Below are 19,061 nucleotides of genomic sequence, written 5' to 3'. Positions count from 1 at the left end.
TCACCGCTGCCTGCGATATGGTTGAGCAGACAATCCAACAGAGGCGCGCAGACACACACTTTTTTTTCCTCTCGCAAAAGCCACCTCATTCACCTCTGGAAATGTTTTCCGAGATAAACAGCGAAGCAGATGGAGCATCGCCAAACACGTCTGAGTGACGGCCTTTCCAAGCAGCATCTGTACCGGTTAGGTGTGCAGGAGTTTATCATGGAAACTAAAGTAACAAGTGTTCCCGCGAGGGACCCGCTTGACACTTTGCAACTGGCGAGATGGAAAAGATAAAATACGGATAGAAAAATGCAGCGACGGTGGTGCTGTCATGTATTAAATAGGGCAGATGCAATTTAAAACCCTTCCCGGGTGTATCTTTGGAATCGATGTGCTTTTGTCAAAATACTGCAAATATCAAGGATTCTGGAAGACTATACTCCCACTCGATCTGGTCTTGCTCAAACTATTTGAGTCAGCAGCTGTTTCCAGTGCACGAGTCCAGCCTCTCATTCGTTCTCATATATTGCTGGGCCCAGAGTTGATGTAAAATTCATGACCAAAAAAATGATTATCAATAAGAAAGCAAACAAGTCTGTCACGGCAAAATAATGGCCGACGTCTGTTTGTTGCCATTAAAAATGCAATGAGAGTCTTCCCAAGTGTTTTCGGATCATAGTTTGAGGCATGAGTCATCAACTATTAATAAAACAAATAGAATCACTTACTAACTAAGGGCTGTAAATTATTTGTGGATTGTCTCTATTCTCAGCCATCCCATCCCATCCATCCATCCATCCATTTTCCAGACCGCTTCATCCTCGTTGGGGTCGTGGGGGGTACTGGAGCCTGTCCCAACCGTCTTCAGTCACGAGCTGGGGGACACCCTGAATTGGTTGCCAGCCAACCATCCGAGCTCACACTCACACTCACACTCACACCGAGGGGTCGGGTCGCTGGGGGTAGCAGCTACAGTAGGGATGCCCAGACTTCCCTCTCCCCAGCCACTTCTTCCAGCTGGTCCTGGCGGATACAGAGGCGTTGCCAGGCTAGCTGGGAGACATCGTCTCACTAGCGTGTCCTGGGTCATCTACGGGGTCTTCTCCCATTGGGGCATGCCTGGAACACCTCACCAGGGAGGCGTCCAGGAGGCATCCTGATCAGATGCCCGAGCCACTTCATCTGGCTCCTCTCTATATTAGGGTTAGGGTCGAGACTCTGAGCCCCTCAATATCAGATTGACGTCTACAAACTGCACAAAGGTTCAGAAGGTGGTTCGAGGTGACATTTTAATTGAGTAATAACAACAAGAGGCCACAAAAAATAGGTTGGTCCTTCTGACTGATTTAGATCCCAAAAGAAAAGCTCGACCTCTGTTTACCCAGGTATGGATTTTCCAACTATGGAGGAGGGTTAGAAAACAAATGTGTTTTGTCTGGTCTTAACTTGCGATTTAATCAGCCAACGAGTTCACAACAAAAAAACTCAAATGTGCTTGTGGAGTGGGAATTTTCCAGCGTTCACGGCGGAGTCAATAAAGTTCCTCCTTGGAGGTTTGTGCAAGCAGAACTACTGTCATCCTGACGTATGACTGCCACTTAAAGAGTCTGCATGGCGACAAGATTGTTTTTTTTTCTTCTTCACAATAACCTCCGTGCTGCAGCTTTGACCTACTTGCAGCATCAGCAAAGACAAAAATTAAGGCTGAGAAATGTTATCAAATTATCCGACACAACTAGAAGAAAACAAAGACGAGAATTTTTGGTCAGTTTGTACTGGCATCTCTTTTGAATTCCAGTCTTTCCAATGCAATACGTACCTAGTGGTTGATATATCGCTTTAACAACAGATGAAGCTGGAACAAAGCGCTAACATTGAAAAAAGGGAAATGCTGCCCCCTGGTGGAAAAGGAAAAAAAAACATTGCCAGGGGTCTGTCCAGCACTTTATCGGCACCTGTATTTCCTCCATTCCGTTTCTATGTGAATGACAGGCGCAGTGTCAGCGAGTAGTGTAAGTTGAAACGGTCTCATGGCTTCTGTTGTCCACCTCGCTGATACTTTGCAAGCATTCCCTTTTTAATCATCCGTCCCCTCGCCACGTGTGCTTCATCAAAACATTCCTCGCACTATATTTATCTTGAAGCGTTTTCCGAGCTCAGAAGCTTCCCCCGAGACACGTGACAAGCTGTAATAGAATTTTTCCCGTCGTCAATCAAAAAGGAGGGACGGCGAGGGAGGAAAACAAACACCTCTGATAGGGAAGATAAATCCTTGCAAGGGGGACTCTTGGAAAGATGAACCTTACCATTAAAAATCTCGATCATGGGGACGATGGAACGGAGGAGATGCGAGATTTGGAGTGTTATGCCATTTTTGGAAAGGGTAATGACAAACTATACCGTGTACAGTGATGCCTCAGCTTACGAACGCTTTAGCTCACCAACTTTTCACATTTTCACACTTTTCAAGAAAACTAAGAAGACATTGATTTTTGAAGACCACCAAGTCCTGAATGATGACACTGACGGAACTGCGAGAGTGATGTTGTCTAATAAAAACATTTTTCACTGTATGCAGGTGTACCCCAACATCGTTAGCAACACGTGGCGTTGAATGGCGGAAGCATTTTCTGACAAAGCTGGATCCTACTGGACCCTCTGCATCCTGCCCACCACCTTTTCCAGCGACTCCCCTCAGGCAGGCGCTACTGATCCACGCGCACCAAATCCGGTAGACATTTAAACAGCTTCTTCCTCCAAGCCATTAACTCTCTAAAGAGTAACCCAAACCTAACTGGATAGTGCCACCATTTTACTATTTTTTTTGATGATACTAGTGCATTGTGTTCCACTGTAGAAAAATTCCTTGTGTGTTCTACATACTTGGCCAATAAAGATGACTGCTTCTGATTCTGAAACTGCCCATTCCAGTGTTTTTGTCATTGTCACTTGAATTCCAGGACCCACCAAATATTGAGTTTTAGGACGACATCAACATTCAGTAAAGCGTTCGAAAATTTAGACTCTCTTCTTTCATCGAAAAAAAAAAAAAAAAATTCCTAAATGCTATGGATCTGGAGTTATCTGAGCTTGAAATGAGGGTGGCTGTCCAAATTACAATGCAATACATACATATTAGTTCATGTTGCGCTTTAACAAATGCTAAAACTGGAAGAAAGCTCTAAATGGAAAAAGGGAAATGCTGCCCCCTCATGGAAGGGACAAAACATTGCCAGAATGAATGGCAGTGAATGAGTTGATTGTATTCATTAAGAACACGAGCAGTTGAAACGTATCCATGTACTTTTGACCCGAAGAAGCTTAAAGTGGCAACGGAAAAGTGTTTTGGAGTGCTAAGCGTGTGCCCTTCTTGTTGGTATGCTTCACAGCAGCGTCGATGGGGGTGTTGAGGCGCTTGGGCCACCATCTTGCCTGCAGCAAGAACATTTGCTATTCACCCTCTGAGGGTTGTGTCAGCAAACTCTCAGAGGTCAGCAGAAGAATCCAAGGCCACTCCCCCCACTTGAACATGAAACCAAATTGAACAAATACATCATTTTTTTTGGTGGTCTTTTTTTAAAATCACACCATGAGAAATGGGTGCCACGGTTGCATCAGCATATTGGGAACTAAAAATAAGGGCTTGAGGTTTGGTTGATTTCGCATCACTGTTGTCCTGAAGCGCAGCTAAAAGTAAAGGCATGTTGTTTGCTAGTGCGTGTGGTTTAGAAGGAAATGTTGTGGTAGACGATTGCTGCTCATTTAACATGCTGGTACAGTGATACCTCAGCTGACCAACTTAATTGGTTCCCAGAAAGTGTGTGTAAGGCGAAAGGTTCGTCCTCCAAACATTTATTTCCCATAAGAAACCATTACAAATGAGAATAATCCGTTCCCAAGTCCCCGTAAAACATAATTTTCTACTAAATAAGCCTTAAAACTACACAAAATATACCTTATTTTATGTAGAATAAATGAGCTATTGGATTGTATTGTATTGACCTTTGTGACGGTCGTTGATGTAGTTGCCTCCTGAGAATATCCGAGTAAAGTTGCCGTGCTTTCTCTGCAATCATACCCTCACTCACTGTCCCCTGCTAGCTGCTTTTCGTTCATCCAAATCAACAGAAGTTTTTCAACATCTTCTATTGCCTGAGATCGTTGCTTAGACAACACAGAAACACCCTTAGCTACACGTAGCAATGGTCGACTTAGCGTACTGCTACTGGGACGCTAAATCACAAAAACGCACACCTTGTTGGTGTTTTTCGATGATCTCCCTCTTCTGCTCGAACGTCATTATCTTTTGTGTCCTCTTTGGCTTAACACAAGCCTGTGGCGGGGTCTTTTTTGCTCCCATAATAGCAAAAGTACTCCACTCGATAACAAACCACATCCGCACTCAAAGAAAGGGAGCGACGATAACTAGACCGCCAGCCACCATGGCGCCGTGTGGTTTGGTTCGTCCACCGAAAACTAGTTTGTATGCCAAGATTATCTTCTTGCGAATTTAATATTCGTAAGGCGAAAAGTTTGTAAACTAAATCGTTCGTAAGCTGAGGTATCACTGTCGTCCTTTTTGGGTTGCCTTTTTATTTATTTATTGGCATTATGAACAACAACAAAGTCTAACCATAATACATTAAGTGCCATTCCAAAATGTATTCTGGAATTGAAAATATGACCTCGAGCGCCATCCCCAAATTTGTTTGGGAAATAGTAGTTAGTGTATCAACCTCACATTGCAGAGGTGTGTGCCTGCAAATGATGCCTCTTTCAAAAACAAATCCCCATTGCTATATTGGTCTCCTTATTTGCGATATAGGACAATGATAAGGTTAAATAAGTGATGGAATGGGACGAGATGTCTTATTCCCTTTACTTGACGCCCCTTTTCAAAGTAAAATCCGCCTCATTCCTTTTCTTAAAGAATGAGCAAAAGTGAGAGTGGGAAAAGAAGGCGCAGTACATTCTCACGAATGAGATCTCATTTTGCTTTGATCGCGCCCGTAAGCTAATTAACATGAACGCTGTCTCCTCTTTCTTCAAATTGCTATCTCACAGTCTGGCCACCTGACACAATGGGATGTAAAAAGCCACGGGTTTTTCGCACTGGTGCGCTTCTCACATCGTATCGGAGAGAGAGAGACGTTATAAAGAAAAAGGCAGCAGGCGGCCCGGACGCAATTATTCGTCGCCGGTCATAAGAGAAGTCATCGGGAGGTGGAATGGCTTTTAGATTTGCACCTCATCATCAGGCCCGAATGCAAATTACAGTACATGTGTCAAAGACTGTGTCGGTCTTTCTGCATTTACATACGCTGGACACATCCAAACGCAGAAGGTCCAAAGTTTAGGCAGAGGCTCCAACAGATGATGTTCTCAGAGAATGGCGAACAGAGGTGCTGGAGGATGGGCCATCATGGGAGGAAAAGCCCTTACACGGGAGGTACCACCAAACCATGAGCCACCAAACCATCCTAGTAGTAGTAGTAGTAGTAGTAGTAGTAGTAGTAGGAGTTCTCAAGAAGTCCTATCAGTGGCTGGAGAGGGCTGGCCTAAAGGACAGCACAGAGGCACTCATCCTGGCTTCTCAAATTACGGCTGTGTACTGCAAATTTCCCCATTGTTGGGAGTGACCAGGTTGGATAGGATCAGAAATGAGTACATTAGAGGGACAACTCATATTAGAGGATTTGGAGAGAAAGTCAAACTGAGATGGTTTGGACATGTCCAGAGGAAAGGAGAGTGACTCTATCAGGAGAAGGATGCTGAGCCTTAAACTGCAGGGCAGTAGACCGAGAGGAAGACCAAAGAGGAGGTCTATGGATGTGGTCCAAGAGGCCATGAAGGTAGCTGGTGTGAGAGAAGAAGATGCACAAAACCGGGTTAGATGGAGGGCATTGATTTGCTGTGGCGACCCCTGAAGGGAAAAGCCCAAAGGAAAAGAAGAAGAAGACAAGACCCAAGGTGTAGGTTGTGCAAAGATCCAACTCATAACTGCAGGGTGGAAGATGTATACATGGAGCACCATCACCAGGTGACTGGAGTAGTCTACCGAAACATCTGTACGGAGTATGGACTGGCAACCCCAAGGTCAAAATGGGAAACACCTCCAAAGGTGGTCGAGAATGACCGAGCAAAGATCCTGGGAGCCTCAACAGAAATAACGCCGGTGGAGCCAATTGTCGTGCCCAAACAAAAGCAGGTTGCGAGAACAAAATGGCCACAACAAAAAGGACCAAGGACATTTGCGGCTCACTGCTTCATTAGGCGGCCGGTTCATTAAGGGCCCTTTTCACTGCGAGAAAATGATGCTTTTCTGTTATCGGACATTTTCATCATATGACGCTAATGGGCTGGCAGATCCTCTTCAAGTCTGTAATCAGTAATCATAAAAAGGCAGTGATTGCGGCGCAGCTCCAGACTGTGAAGGTGCATCGTAATAACTGTTTACTAGATTTCGCCACGCTGCTGCCGCTACTGCTAAATGCGCCAGGCCTCGTAGTCTTGTTGAAATGACAGCGGGGGGTGGGGATGATGAGGGGAATCGCCAGCCTCTAAGTACATGTGCTCTCACGTGCACAGTGAGTATGCTGAAAACTTTGGTTGAGCTTCTTTTACACAGCAACATTAGGATAAATTGCACAAAGCAAAACGTGTACGTGCACATGTACATGTACATGTATATGCTTTTGTTGGTACAATATGCCTTGTTGAATTGTCTGGATACATTATACAGATTGTACGTCGTGAAATGCAAAAACAAAAAGGAAAAAAAAAAGACTTGAAGCGGCAGTTTTGCTCAGGCTCTTCAGATACAGCTGCCTTTCCAGCAGCTCATGTATTTTGTTTTTCTACTTTCATTCCTTTCGTCACTTTGCTACTGTGAAATGCAAATTTCTCCACTGCAAGACTAATAAAGGCAAATCAAATCCAATCCAATCCAGATGATGTCACTGGCAGACTTCAGGGTCAGCGCCTTTCTTTGTCAACTATTTTGTTTTGTAAACTAAGCTAACCTCCAACTTTTAAACAGCTTCTTTAGATGGTGCAAAAGCAATAACAAATGTCATTGTTGTTTTTATAGCATCATAATCCCAGTGGTGTTACACTTCCTCTTGCACTGTATCCGCATCATAACTTTCCTAAGAAGAAATAAACTATTGATTTCATATTTCAAGGAAACGCAAAGACCCAAGTTTTTGTTGTGCAATATTGATTTTTTTTTTCAATTCTAGGCCGCTTGTTCACAGTCACCTAGTCTGATTTTTGGAGACTCTATCCACCCTTTACCGAGCCGCTGTTCCAATGATCTTTTTGAAAAGACACAACAAGTGCGTCTGGGAAAAATATCATCCTCAACACGCACCATTAGCACTGGAGCCCCACAGGGATGCGTCCTCTCTCCACTGCTCTTCTCCCTCTGCACAAACGACTGCACCGCAACGCACCCCAGGTGTCAAATTCATAAAGTTCGCAGACGACACCACAGTCATCGGTCTCATCAAACGAGTCTGCGTACCGACAGCAAGTGGAGCCGCTGGAGTTCTGGGACTGCCGACACAACCAAGAGCTGAACGCGCTCAAGACGGTAGAGATGATAGTAGAATTTTCCCAAGTGTGAACTAAAATGTGTACCAAGGTCCGTAGCTGGATAGTCTGTTTCAAAACAACAGACTTAATTCCAAACTATTTTATATCGTGCAACCACTAGTTGCAATATAAGTGACTAAATTCAACAATAAACTTTTTCACTTTAGGAACCTATTTTTTACGTTTTAAGACTGAACGCTGAATATTCAGGAAGTCTTGTTTTCGAGTTGATGACGATCCCCACGTGACGTCACGTTTAGAACGCCCCTGACCGAGAAAGCGACACACAATGCATTTTGCGGTACTTTGTTTGGTCTGAAAATTAGACAATTAGCGAAATTAGAAGGAAAACATAAATGACGCGATGGTGAATCGTTGTGTGTTGCACCAAGACTACTATTTGATATTCTCGGACACAAATTCCCAGCAGAACTAGAGATTGGGCGCCATCTTTTGCATTTTCTGGGACACTACATTTCAGTCCAGATGCCATTGACGTCTCGAATTGATACGGAAGGACTCCTTTAATCGATTGCAAACATGTTTGCCTTCCTCTTCACAACTATTTGAATCATATTCATCACTGGATGAGTAACAAGAAAGCCTCTTCTCCCAATCTGAAGCCATTGTTTTGATTCTCAAGCAAGGCAAGACGTCTTGGCGGGACCTTCTGAAACTGGCCATTTCCGGTTTCATTTTGAAGTGGTTTTTGGACACTTTAAGTCATTTTTATTTCTGTTTTTCATTTCACTAAAATATCAGCCTGCGTGTTTTGGCTATTTTAGATGCTATTAAACGTTTTTCTGATGTCAGTTAGGAAAGAAAAAAATGCCGTCGGTTGTCTTTTAAGTGCTTCCTTGCATTTCACCAAACGAAAAAGAAAAACACCTGCCAGGGTATGTTCAAAGTGAAGAATGCACCAATGGGACATAGATTAAGAGAGAAAATCAAGACATGGCTGTTCAGATGACAACTCCACTTCCTCGTGGGAGATAGGGTGTTCCTGCTTTTCTTTTTTTTTTCTCAATACAGCATTCCTCCCGAGACGCCAACATGACAGCACATGTCCCCCTCCTGCCTTACGCGAAGTAAAATCTCTTTTCATGAATAATGCATCTTTCTGCCAAACTATCGTAGCAAGTCGCTCTTGCAGTCATCAATCAGTCGTGTAATTATCGGAACCAAGTTTTAAATGCCACAACCATTCATCATGTTTCATTTTTCATTTTTTTCCTTTAATGAATTCTAAAACATTGATAAACGACAAGGGCAGAATTACATAAGTTTGGACATTCAAACAAAACAAAAAAAAACAGGTAAAACATTCAGTTTCGTTTCAAAGCAAATTGCACTCATTTCCAGACCACCATGTTCTTGATTTAGCCAAAGTGGCTTGCTTGCGTTCTTCATGCAGCACAGACACTCGACTTGTCTTTTTAATTGACAATGTCTGACGAAAGGTAAAGCAGCTGGGCTGCTTCGCAGGGTATTGTTCAGTTTGTAGAACATGACAGTGGAACAACCACTTCCCTGATCGCAATATTGCATCGGCATTGTCTGCTGAAAAATGTTGAAAAGGCGGTGGTCTCATGTTGCGGATGGAAATGGCTGAATACAAAAACAAAGTCTTAGTTTGACAAAGAAAATGTCTTGTTTTGACTAGAACCACATTCATAACTCAGAAACTGCTTGGATGGATTGTTGTATACTAGTTGTACGGTAATAGCAAACGGATTGATGAAAGCAGCTGTGAGCTATTAGAGGAGAATAAAAACAATAGAACACAGGGCGCACCGAGTCAGTGAGGTCGTTTTAAATTTCCTTCTCAAATGTCATTGAATTCAATAACTAATACATTTAACCGGCAATTGATCTGAGAAGTCGCTTCTGCGAGTGTACAAAACTTCCTGATTCTGAAAATATGACCCCAGCTAATCACTCGATCATTCGCAAAGTTACTCCACAAGTTGAAAGAATTCAATTAAGGGTCGAGTTTAAAAACACCTCAAAGGCAAACATGATCATTTGAAAAGCTTGTGCAACAAGATCCGAGATGAAACATCATTTTTTTAATTGATTGCCTCTCATAAGTAGCGCTTCTCGCTCCCACCGATGACTGACAGAGGGCAACGGCATGAGGGGTGCACTCTAAGGATCAATAAACAGTTGAAGCAAAGACAATAGTTTAAATGGAATGATCACAGTATTTACACAAGTCTGATTTACACCAGATCCCTGATCTGGTGTTGGAGGGGGAGCCGAAATGGCCTGAAGGGAAGAAGTGATTAAACAATCGCACATTATTATGTTGAGATGGGGTGGTGGGGGGGGGGGGGGGGGGATCATCAGTCACAATGGGACAATGGAAGAAAATGAAGGTCTTCTGTATATAACTCAACTCAACTCTTGCTCTGTATTTACAGACCACTTTCAACCATCTAATGCTACATACAAAGTGCTATTCATGGAGCAACGATCATAAACAAGCAATAAATCAGTCACAAAGATAGCAGAAATCACCAGGGAGTACAACAGGCTCGATCCCCTCTGAGACTCCGTTTAGTTCTTGGTACTTCTAGTAATGTCTGTTCAGCAGACCCAAAGCGCCGGAAAGGTGTGTAGAGGTGGACGAGATTGGAGAGGCAAGGTGGCGCGAGGTCACTTAAAGATTTGAAAATAAATAATTGGATCTTGTAAAGAACTCTAAAATGTATAGGGAGCCAGTGAATGGGTAGGAGTTATGTGCTCCCTCTTACGAGCATCAGCATTCTGGAACAGCTATAGACCCTGAATGGAGAATGGCTTACTCCAAAGTAAAGTGCGTGACAGTGCTTTATTTTCCGATGTATAAGGTGCACCGCCAATGAATGACATGTTTGAAAATGTTTTTCACGTGGAAGGCACGCCACATTATAATGCACTACAACAGAGGCTGGGGTTACACACATTTTTCTACAGAGGGAAATGGAGTCATTGGCTGCTTTTGTGAGACCTCAATATGACTTCACATATAAAGCATCCCGACATATAAGGCGCATAGTCGTCTTTTGAAGAAAATCAAGACTTTTGGATGCGCCTTATACACCGGAAAATACGATAAACAAGCCGGGATGTGACAAAGGCATGAATTACTGCCTCAAGGTGCTCATTAGTCTCGGTATGGTGAATGGGAGATTGTGGAGTGCAACACTACAATTGTATACACTAATTGTATGCTATCACATTCTGGGTGAGGCAACAGTCGTTTTTCCAAGGAAAATGTCTTACTGGCACTAAAACTAACTATTTACAGAGTACCTTTGATATCGCCCGTCGGCCGCCGAGTAAGACCTCATGTCGGGCGCGGAGCGCTGGGTAAGGTATGCGCTTGGTGGTGACATGTTCCCAGAACCACAATTTAATGAGCCATTCGCAGTTTCACTGTCCACCCTTCATTCCGGGGGACTCTACGCCTCCATTCTGGGGGATTCACGCAACCATTTCGGGGGCTTCACTGTGTCTTAATCCCCTTCCCGTCTGGTATAAAAAGAGGTTTTTATCTTATAAATCAGTTCTTCAATGAGACGGATACAACGGCGGGATTTCTTTGCGCCCATGGCGCCCGCCTGTAGAGAGAGTGACTGGACTGCTTCCTGGCGGCGTTCCATTTCCGTCGAGACATAGGGGATCGTAAAGCGGACGTTACCGCTCACTCCGGTGTAGTCGTCGGTACGACGGCGTCTTTAGAAAGCCCTCCGGAGTATAGAACCGCCGCCCCGCGTCCCTTGTGATTCTGGATTCAAATGTGGCGATTCAAATGTGCCTATGAACAAAACGTGAGCCTTGTTTAGGGCGCCGTTGCATTTGGTTGCGTCGCGTGGTGGAATAATATTTTATGAGCATAGCAGATTTGTGCTTCTCCTGTCACCTTGTGACAAATTCCCCCATTGATCCGAGATAAGTGATGTTACGCAGACAACACATAGCGCCTGATGGATTTATGGCCAGGTGGCAGATCGAGCGAAAGCACTTCTTCTTCATCCTTCCATCAACAACTTGTATTGAAGAGCCGCATTTGATTATGTTTGCGCATCAAAAGAAAAAAAAACACGAGCAATGGCAGATGCACAGTAACTGCCTGCTTGGAAAATGAGTGTCGACTCAATATCCTTTGCTCAATGCAGCGCTTCTTTTCATCCCAAGATTTTTCTGCAGTCTGTAAATCTCGCTCTTCGATAGGTTCCACTTCTTGGTTCCGTTTGTAAGATAGCAAGGACATTTCTCTGTTGTGACGGTTCAAGTAACAGTCGCTTAGTGTAAAGAGGCTATCGGAGGAAGCAGTCACTGAGAACGGATCACAATCACGACGTCTCCTGCTCGGAGGAATTGAAATCTGGTCAAACGTCACTGCGCCATGTCATGAATGTCAAGCGGTGACATGCTATCATCCCGCTCTACCAGGAGGCAACCAGTTCAGCTCATCCTAGTGCGGCAACATGAGTCGACGACGTCTAGGGTTGTGGTTTCTATTTATCAAAGTGTCCTTTTCACCAGTGGATCAGAGACGTCATGGGTGAAATGTGCTCGTCTGCTACAAGCTAAGTTTTGAAATCAAACACACAGCTGTAGCATCCGTTGACGAAAAGAGACTGTCTTACATCTCCTGTCCCACGTAAATCCGCTTCAATTCCAACCACGCCCCATTTCCGCTGAAAAAAAAAAAAAAAGCCCAATCACGCCATAACTGTCTTTTTATTATCTTCTCATGCAGTCGTGACACCGTTTATTGAGAGCTTTCTGCTTTTCTCGACAAATAAGATGCCATTCTCAGATAGCCTGATATGTTCATGTGCGAACCTGGACTCCTTCTACCCAGCGGCGGACTTAGACCAGATGAAATGAACGGCGCTGGCGACTGATGGACGAGCGAAATAGCCAAGCACGATTTACCAGGAACCTGAAAGGTCATCTGAATGTGTAGGCAGTCCAAGGGGGAAACAAATGCTTCTTTACCAGGACTCGGCTCACCTCGAAATGGCATCAGTGCGACAAACACAAACAAATTGCAGCCGAGTGTGCAGCTCAGTTGCTGTGCAGTGCGACCGGCCACGTGTGTACAACACACACACACACACACAAAAATCGACTGTGTAGCCAGTCTCCACAATGACTCCGTTAGCTGCCTTTCCAGTAGCTGTAAGCAGCTTTCGGAGGAGTGAACGCAGTCTGCTGGAAATGCTCTCTTTTTTTGTGCCTTCAAATTGCAGCTACTTAGATGGAAGTCAATCATCCCAAGGTCCATAATATCCTGGGGACTCTTTTGCTTCGCTGCACAGATCCATTTGGAAGCACATTTTGGACATGTTTCCTTATATTTTGGACTTCCCAGTTAGCTTGTTGGTGTACAAGGTGTCCCAAAGGTCCCACATTGCTTTTTTCCCCCCTTTTCTATTTCATTTTAGGTAACTGATGACTGAGAATAGACAGAATAGAACTTATCATAATTAAAAGTTTCATGCTTAGTTGGCCGAACGTGTGTGGCGACAAGGCCAGTTGTATACACGATGGGGCCAGAAAATCTGGGGTCAATCTGAGGTGAACAGGCACAGCCTGTTAAACTGTCATCATCATGTAGGAGATCTGGTCTTGGGAGGGATTTGGGACTTGGTCAACTCCTTCACAGGAAGAGCTCATTAGCCAGGTTACAAATCTTTCAGTTCATGGAAAGAAAACCCATTAAAATGTCTTTGTTCTGTTGGTTTATGGATGTTGGTGCTTGGGACGTCCAGCGGTGTGGTATTCAAATCAAGAAGACTGTGTTTTATTCATGTATCACTTCAATTTGCATATACTCAATACTGTACTAAATGCACTGCACATGGGAAATGGCAACCAAGCACACAAAACTACGACTCAAAGGCCATTTTCAAACCTCACATTCAACCTTTCAAGACAGCGTTGCTCAACCATGAAGAAACAGCCAAGTATCACACGAAAGGCAGCAGAATTCTACGAGGTGCACGTCTGCGTACGCTCTCTTGGCAGTGGCTGACTCACCACTTTGAAGTATTCAGCGCTGCATTCCATGCCGCGGTAGTAGCAGGACAGCAGCATGTCCTTGATGTCGTGGCCCGTCCGATCGTAGAACTCACGCATGTTGAATGGGCGGGGCTTGTAGTTGTCAAAGTCCGCCCTCTCCTTGAGGACCTCCAGAACGTGTTCCTCCACCAAGTGCGGGTCCCGAATCTCATACCTGCACCAGAAAGGTCATAGGTCACCAGAAAAGTCTGTTAGCTAAAGCGTCCCGAGGTATTATTAAAGTGCCTTCATTTCTAATTGAGAACATTACAAAAATATGTGTTGCGATTTATGAGCTTAACTCAATTCAATTCTGAAAAGAATTGCATAATATGATCGCTGAATTCATTTTGTGTGCCTTTTCCAAGACAAGGTAATGCTCGTACAAATGTCAGGTCAAAGCAAAGTGCTCCAATTATTTCCTTTGTGCACGTCGCTGGCCAGCTCGCCGGGCAACGTTAGCCCGCCGCCGAGGTGGCCAAACATCATTAGAAACACCGCACGGCCTCCCTTGACGGGGTTCTCCTTTACGTCAATGAATTGCATCCGCAGCTGCTGCTTTAGAAGCAACGCAGAGCTGCCAGGAGAGCACTTAAGCCACCACTTTCAAAAACACAACCAGCGGCCACAATTAAAGTACACGCGGCCTCCGGAATAATATGGCGGGCGGGAGGTTTTTTTTTTTTTTTTAATATTGCCCTTCGTCTGCTCCCGAAAGAAACGATGTCGAGAAACAGAGAAAGGTGGGAGTCCTTCAATTGGATTTCACTTGGATTTTCTTTCTAGGGATACAAACGAATGAAAGCAGATCTGCATCCGTTCAGGAGACCATTTTCAAGGTACAGATCAGAAAATTCTGCATACGCGCACGGCTGTCATCCAATCAATCACATGTTCTTCCATCATGGTTAATAATAATAAGAAGAAGAACAAGAAGAACAAGAAGAACGAGAAGAACAAGAACAAGAAGAACAAGAAGAGGACGAACAAGACGAAGAAGAACGAGAAGAAGAAGAACAAGAAGAAGAAGAACAAGAAGAAAAACCAGCAACATTTTTGTGATCTGACCAAGCCACTTGGATGAGAAGCGAAACGTCCGACACCTTCAAAGAAGTCCAGCTGAAGAAATTCTTTTCATTGTCTTGTGTGGTTATTATTGTGGTAACAATGTGACATTTTCATCACATCTCCTGTCACTGCCTTGTATTGTTTTATTTTTTTTCGCCCCCGACAATAAAAAAACGAAGAAAAATAGCCAGGGTTACGAGCGCTTTTGTTGGGAGCAAAAGGGTTCGGCCGAGATGCCAGAGAGAGCCTTAAAAGGTTTGGCGTGTTTTTGTGCCGTGTTGTTGACGTCTTCTCCGAGTGGGCCGGCAGCAAGTGAGACAGGTGTCAAAACATTGCTTTGCACTCAGCGTGCCACTCGCGCCATTTTACAGTCATCGCCTTCATTGCTTCCTTTTCTCCAAAACAAACACGGCTTATAAAATATAGAAATGGAGCTCACACCAAGCAAAATACCTCTTTTCCGAGATGCTCCTGTCATGCAAATGTTAACAAACAACAAACAAACAACGACTGCCGTGTTAGCATGGTACCTTCACATCAATGACAAATGCAGGATGTCCGTACATATTTTATCTGATTCCATTTTATTGATTGTGACCACAATTGTCACCTTGTGTCTGTTTACAGGCATAAAATGGAAGTCAACTTTTGCTCCAAATTGACATACAGTGATAACTTGGCTTACCAACTTAATTGGTTCCCAGAAATTGTGGTAAGGCAAAAGGTGTGTCTTCCAAACATTAATTTCCCATAGCAAACCATTAAAATGAGAATAAAATGTTCCCAGGTCCCCATAAAACATCATTTTCTAATTTTCTAAGCCTTAAAACTACACAAAATAAACCTTATTTTATGTATAATAAATGTGCTATGGTATTATAATTAAAGAAATAAACGGTACAGTATAATAAAGTCGTTTTATTGACCTTTGTGATGGTCGTTGATGGCTTGATGGAATGGAGAGGCCGCTTTCATCAGCATTAAACACTTGAGGAACGTAGCCACCTCCTTCCATCATCTTAAGGAATGATTCATTGTAAGCATTGGCAGCTTAATGTCAGAAGCAGCTGCCTCACCATGACGAATGACACCATGAATCCCTGTACGACGCTTAAAGTTCTCGAACCATCCGTGGCTAGCCTTGAAATCGTTAATGGATGACGAACTTCCAGGTTGCCTCTTGACGATATCCGAGTGAAGTCGCCGTGCTTTCTCTGCGATAATTTGACCTAGTTCCTCATCAATTGTGTTTTGTTTAGCTGGGTTGATAGCTTTTTGCATCAAGTGTACAGATGACTTGTGCGGGTTATTTGTGGAGTCTGATTGATGGGATATTTTAACCTTGCAGTCTGCCTTTGAACTATCAATAAAGTTGAAACGAGTCCAAATTTCACTGTTTTCTATCCATTTTCTCACTCACTCTCTGTCGTCTGCCTATCTATTTATTATTTGCAGCTTTGTGTTTCTGTAAACACCCCCACTGCTGCGTTCTTGACCAATCACGTGCGGCTTTAACTGAAGACTGGGGGCGGGGAAAAGAGGACAAAAACAAGTCGGCTGCCATTTCCTTTTTAGGAGAACGGGCTCGGTCGCGAACGACAATTCACTCATTGTGGCGCTCCGTGTGTATCCTGAAAAATAGTTTGTATGCCAAGATTAAATCCTTGTGAATTTAACGTTCATCAGCCGAAAGGTTCGTTGGGTATCGCTGTATTTACATATTTCCTTCTCTTCTCATGTGTAACGTATCCTTTCATCTGTTTGTCCTCCCGCGTCAGTTGACATCACGTTTCATGTCAACCTCTGCAGCCATGCAGCATGTCAACATTTGTTTGCCCACCAAATGTTTCAACACCTCGTCAATCACACACACAGGCATAAGAGCCCAGCGGCCATGCATGCATCGCAGTCTTCTGTCCTTCCTTCTTCCCAGTGCACCTGCAGCCATTTGTCCGGTACTGAGCAGATCAAAACAAATCTGAGGGAGACACGAAGCCCATCTGGGAAAAGTGTCTTTTTTAAGCAGCAAATCATAACAAAAGGAGATCTCGGGACACATTTTTGCCGCTCATCTCAAGACTTCTTATTCGGTGGGAGGCAGAAGGTTTTATCCAACTGACCGTCAGATGGAATCAAAGCAGGGGCGGCTGACTGAAGCGCCATTCGACCTCAAACAACAGAGTGACAGCCAGACTAACACATTTTCCGGCGTATTTGGCGGAGGGTTGCCCATGCCAAGCAATCCAATTTGGATGGCCTCCAAACTGTACACGGAAATACATCTCTTCTGCGTTCTGTGCAAGCCCTCAGTCGTACAGGAGTGGTCCATCGATGAAAAGGTTTCTTCAGACGACATCTGGACTTCTTTCAAGGTGTCGGACGTTTCGCTTCTTATTCAAGACACTTTGTCAGCAAACTAAAGTCTTACTGGTAGTATCGGCCCTATATGTATATATCCCTACTGTCCAGACATGGCGTGTTGCCGGACTCTGCTATGATAGGTCCCTGCTCTCAGGTTGGGGGGAGCAGAGGACGACTCCCTGCAGCTGCTCCACTGATAGTTCCTGTCGTTCTGACTAACGACTGGCCTGATTGCCCCACTTCCTTCCACCGGTATCACCTCGTCAACATTACTAATCCTATGTTCCCTAAAAAGGCTGTTGTGAGACTAATAAAGGCACATCCAATCCAATCCAATCCATATCGGTTTCGTGAAGGATTTAGCTGTTTTATAAAAATGGCTTCTTTGACTGCCCTTTCAAACCATCTATGTTCTTCTTAACCTCATTGTCGTCAAATGAGCGGTTGCTAGCTTTTAGGTGCATATGTACTGCCGATTGAGGACCACTAGAATTATGCCTGCGATGTAGATGGAGTCTTTTTTGGAGAATTTGTCCCTCCTGTATTTGCTGACATTTTTCATCAACATCCATGCAAGTTCAGTGGGGACTACGCCGACTTTACAGTGCAGAAGTAGTAGGTTCTATTCCAGTTTGGCCGCCCGGTGTGCTTACTTTCAACGTTTAGCTTGTAGCAGACGTGCACATTTCACCTTGACGTCCCTGAATCACTGGTGAAAAGAACGCTTTGATTTTCTCCTCTTTCATCTAGAACTGCTTCACACAACAAAGCGGGTGCAGGAAGTGCTGAAGATTGAATGATTGTGTTTTTGTCTTATCCTATTATTTTGTTACCCAAAGAGAGCCATTAAAGCTTTGATGGCTCTCTTTGGGTAGCGCCTCCAAACGCCGCCCAGCATATGGAAAAAGTGGCGCAAGAACCGGTGTCCACAAGCTCACGACGCTCACCTGCCGTTGAGCAAGGCCAGCAGCTCCCCGGCGTGGTACAGGTCGTTGCGCGTCACCCGACTGAAGCGGAAGGCGTTCAGGTTGCAGAAGGTGACCGCGGGGAAGTCCATGAGCGGAGCGGCGACCTCGTCCAGCTTGGTGATGTGCGGGTACTGGAAGTACAAGTGCACGCGGTCCACGCACACCAGAGCCAGCACTCCCACGGAGCCCAGAAAGAAAAGGATCCACAGGCTGCGCTTGACGCACATGCGCTCGTACGTGAACATGTGTGAGATGCCGTGCAGCGTGGAACGGCTCGCAAACACCTCGATGGGAGCCGGTCTCGTGTAGTCCAGGTCCTCCGAGTCCGCTTTCGCTTCCATTCCGTATGAGTGAAGCCTGCTTCGTTCGATATGATGTATGTGAAATTTCGATGAAAACAATCGTCTCGAAGGATCAATCGCGTGTGAACGCGAGCTTCTTTTCCGCGTGGCTGACTTGGCGTGTCACGGTTCCGAGTCTGCCAGTTCACGCCCTGATCGGAACGCGCGGAAGCCGTCGTTCCGCGTTCGACGAGCTCAAGTGCCGATCTCCACCGCGGTCGCAGCCTTCACTCGCAAAATTGAGCCGCCGCTTCGTAGACAATGCGGTGCATTACGGTAGTGTGCCGCCAGCCGGCGGCGAATGCCGCCTTCAAAATAAAAGCGTCTCAAATAATTTCGGATGTGAAAACAAAACGTTTCAAAGGCAATTCCTGGCTGTCGAAGAACACATAAGATTACCCGTAGGGAGAATAAGAACTCTCTAAACAGTGCGAAGAAACGTTCCGACATGATGACGTGATTCTTGATCATTTCGCCCGTTTTTAAAAAGTATCAGGGTTATATAGCTGGAGTGATCTAGTTTCCTTGAGTGTTGGTCTAGTTGAGGGATAACTAGGATTCCTCCTTTAAGCCTGTTTGAAAAATTGACGGAAAATGTTAGAATGCAGGTCAATGTGTACGAAATGAAGTCATTTTCACTTATCGGAGAGCCAGGGTGCGGGATTTAACCCAAGTGTTAGGC

At 44.6% G+C, this 19,061-nt stretch overlaps 1 protein-coding gene across 2 annotated transcripts in view; it reads right to left on the bottom strand.

The window, feature by feature from the left end:
• Positions 1-18,650, bottom strand: part of asic1b (acid sensing ion channel subunit 1b) — a 66,383-nt gene extending 47,733 nt beyond the window's left edge. Inside the window, exons 1-2 of one of the 2 annotated variants that reach the window (XM_089011232.1) lie at positions 18,018-18,650; positions 13,621-13,816 (exon numbers count right to left, since the gene is read on the bottom strand). In XM_089011232.1, the coding sequence (XP_088867358.1) occupies positions 13,621-13,816; positions 18,018-18,379 (558 nt within the window). In that variant the 5' untranslated portion in view covers positions 18,380-18,650. The remainder of the gene's footprint in view (positions 1-13,620; positions 13,817-18,017) is intronic. The other variant, XM_089011233.1, reaches the window with a different exon arrangement.
• Positions 18,651-19,061: the final 411 nt, after the last annotated feature.

Source organism: Hippocampus bargibanti, linkage group LG12, assembly GCF_051943395.1.
Source record: "Hippocampus bargibanti isolate YZ-2025 linkage group LG12, ASM5194339v1, whole genome shotgun sequence".
Classification (NCBI taxonomy): Eukaryota; Metazoa; Chordata; class Actinopteri; order Syngnathiformes; family Syngnathidae; genus Hippocampus; species Hippocampus bargibanti.
This window is presented reverse-complemented; position numbering and strand designations above follow the sequence as displayed.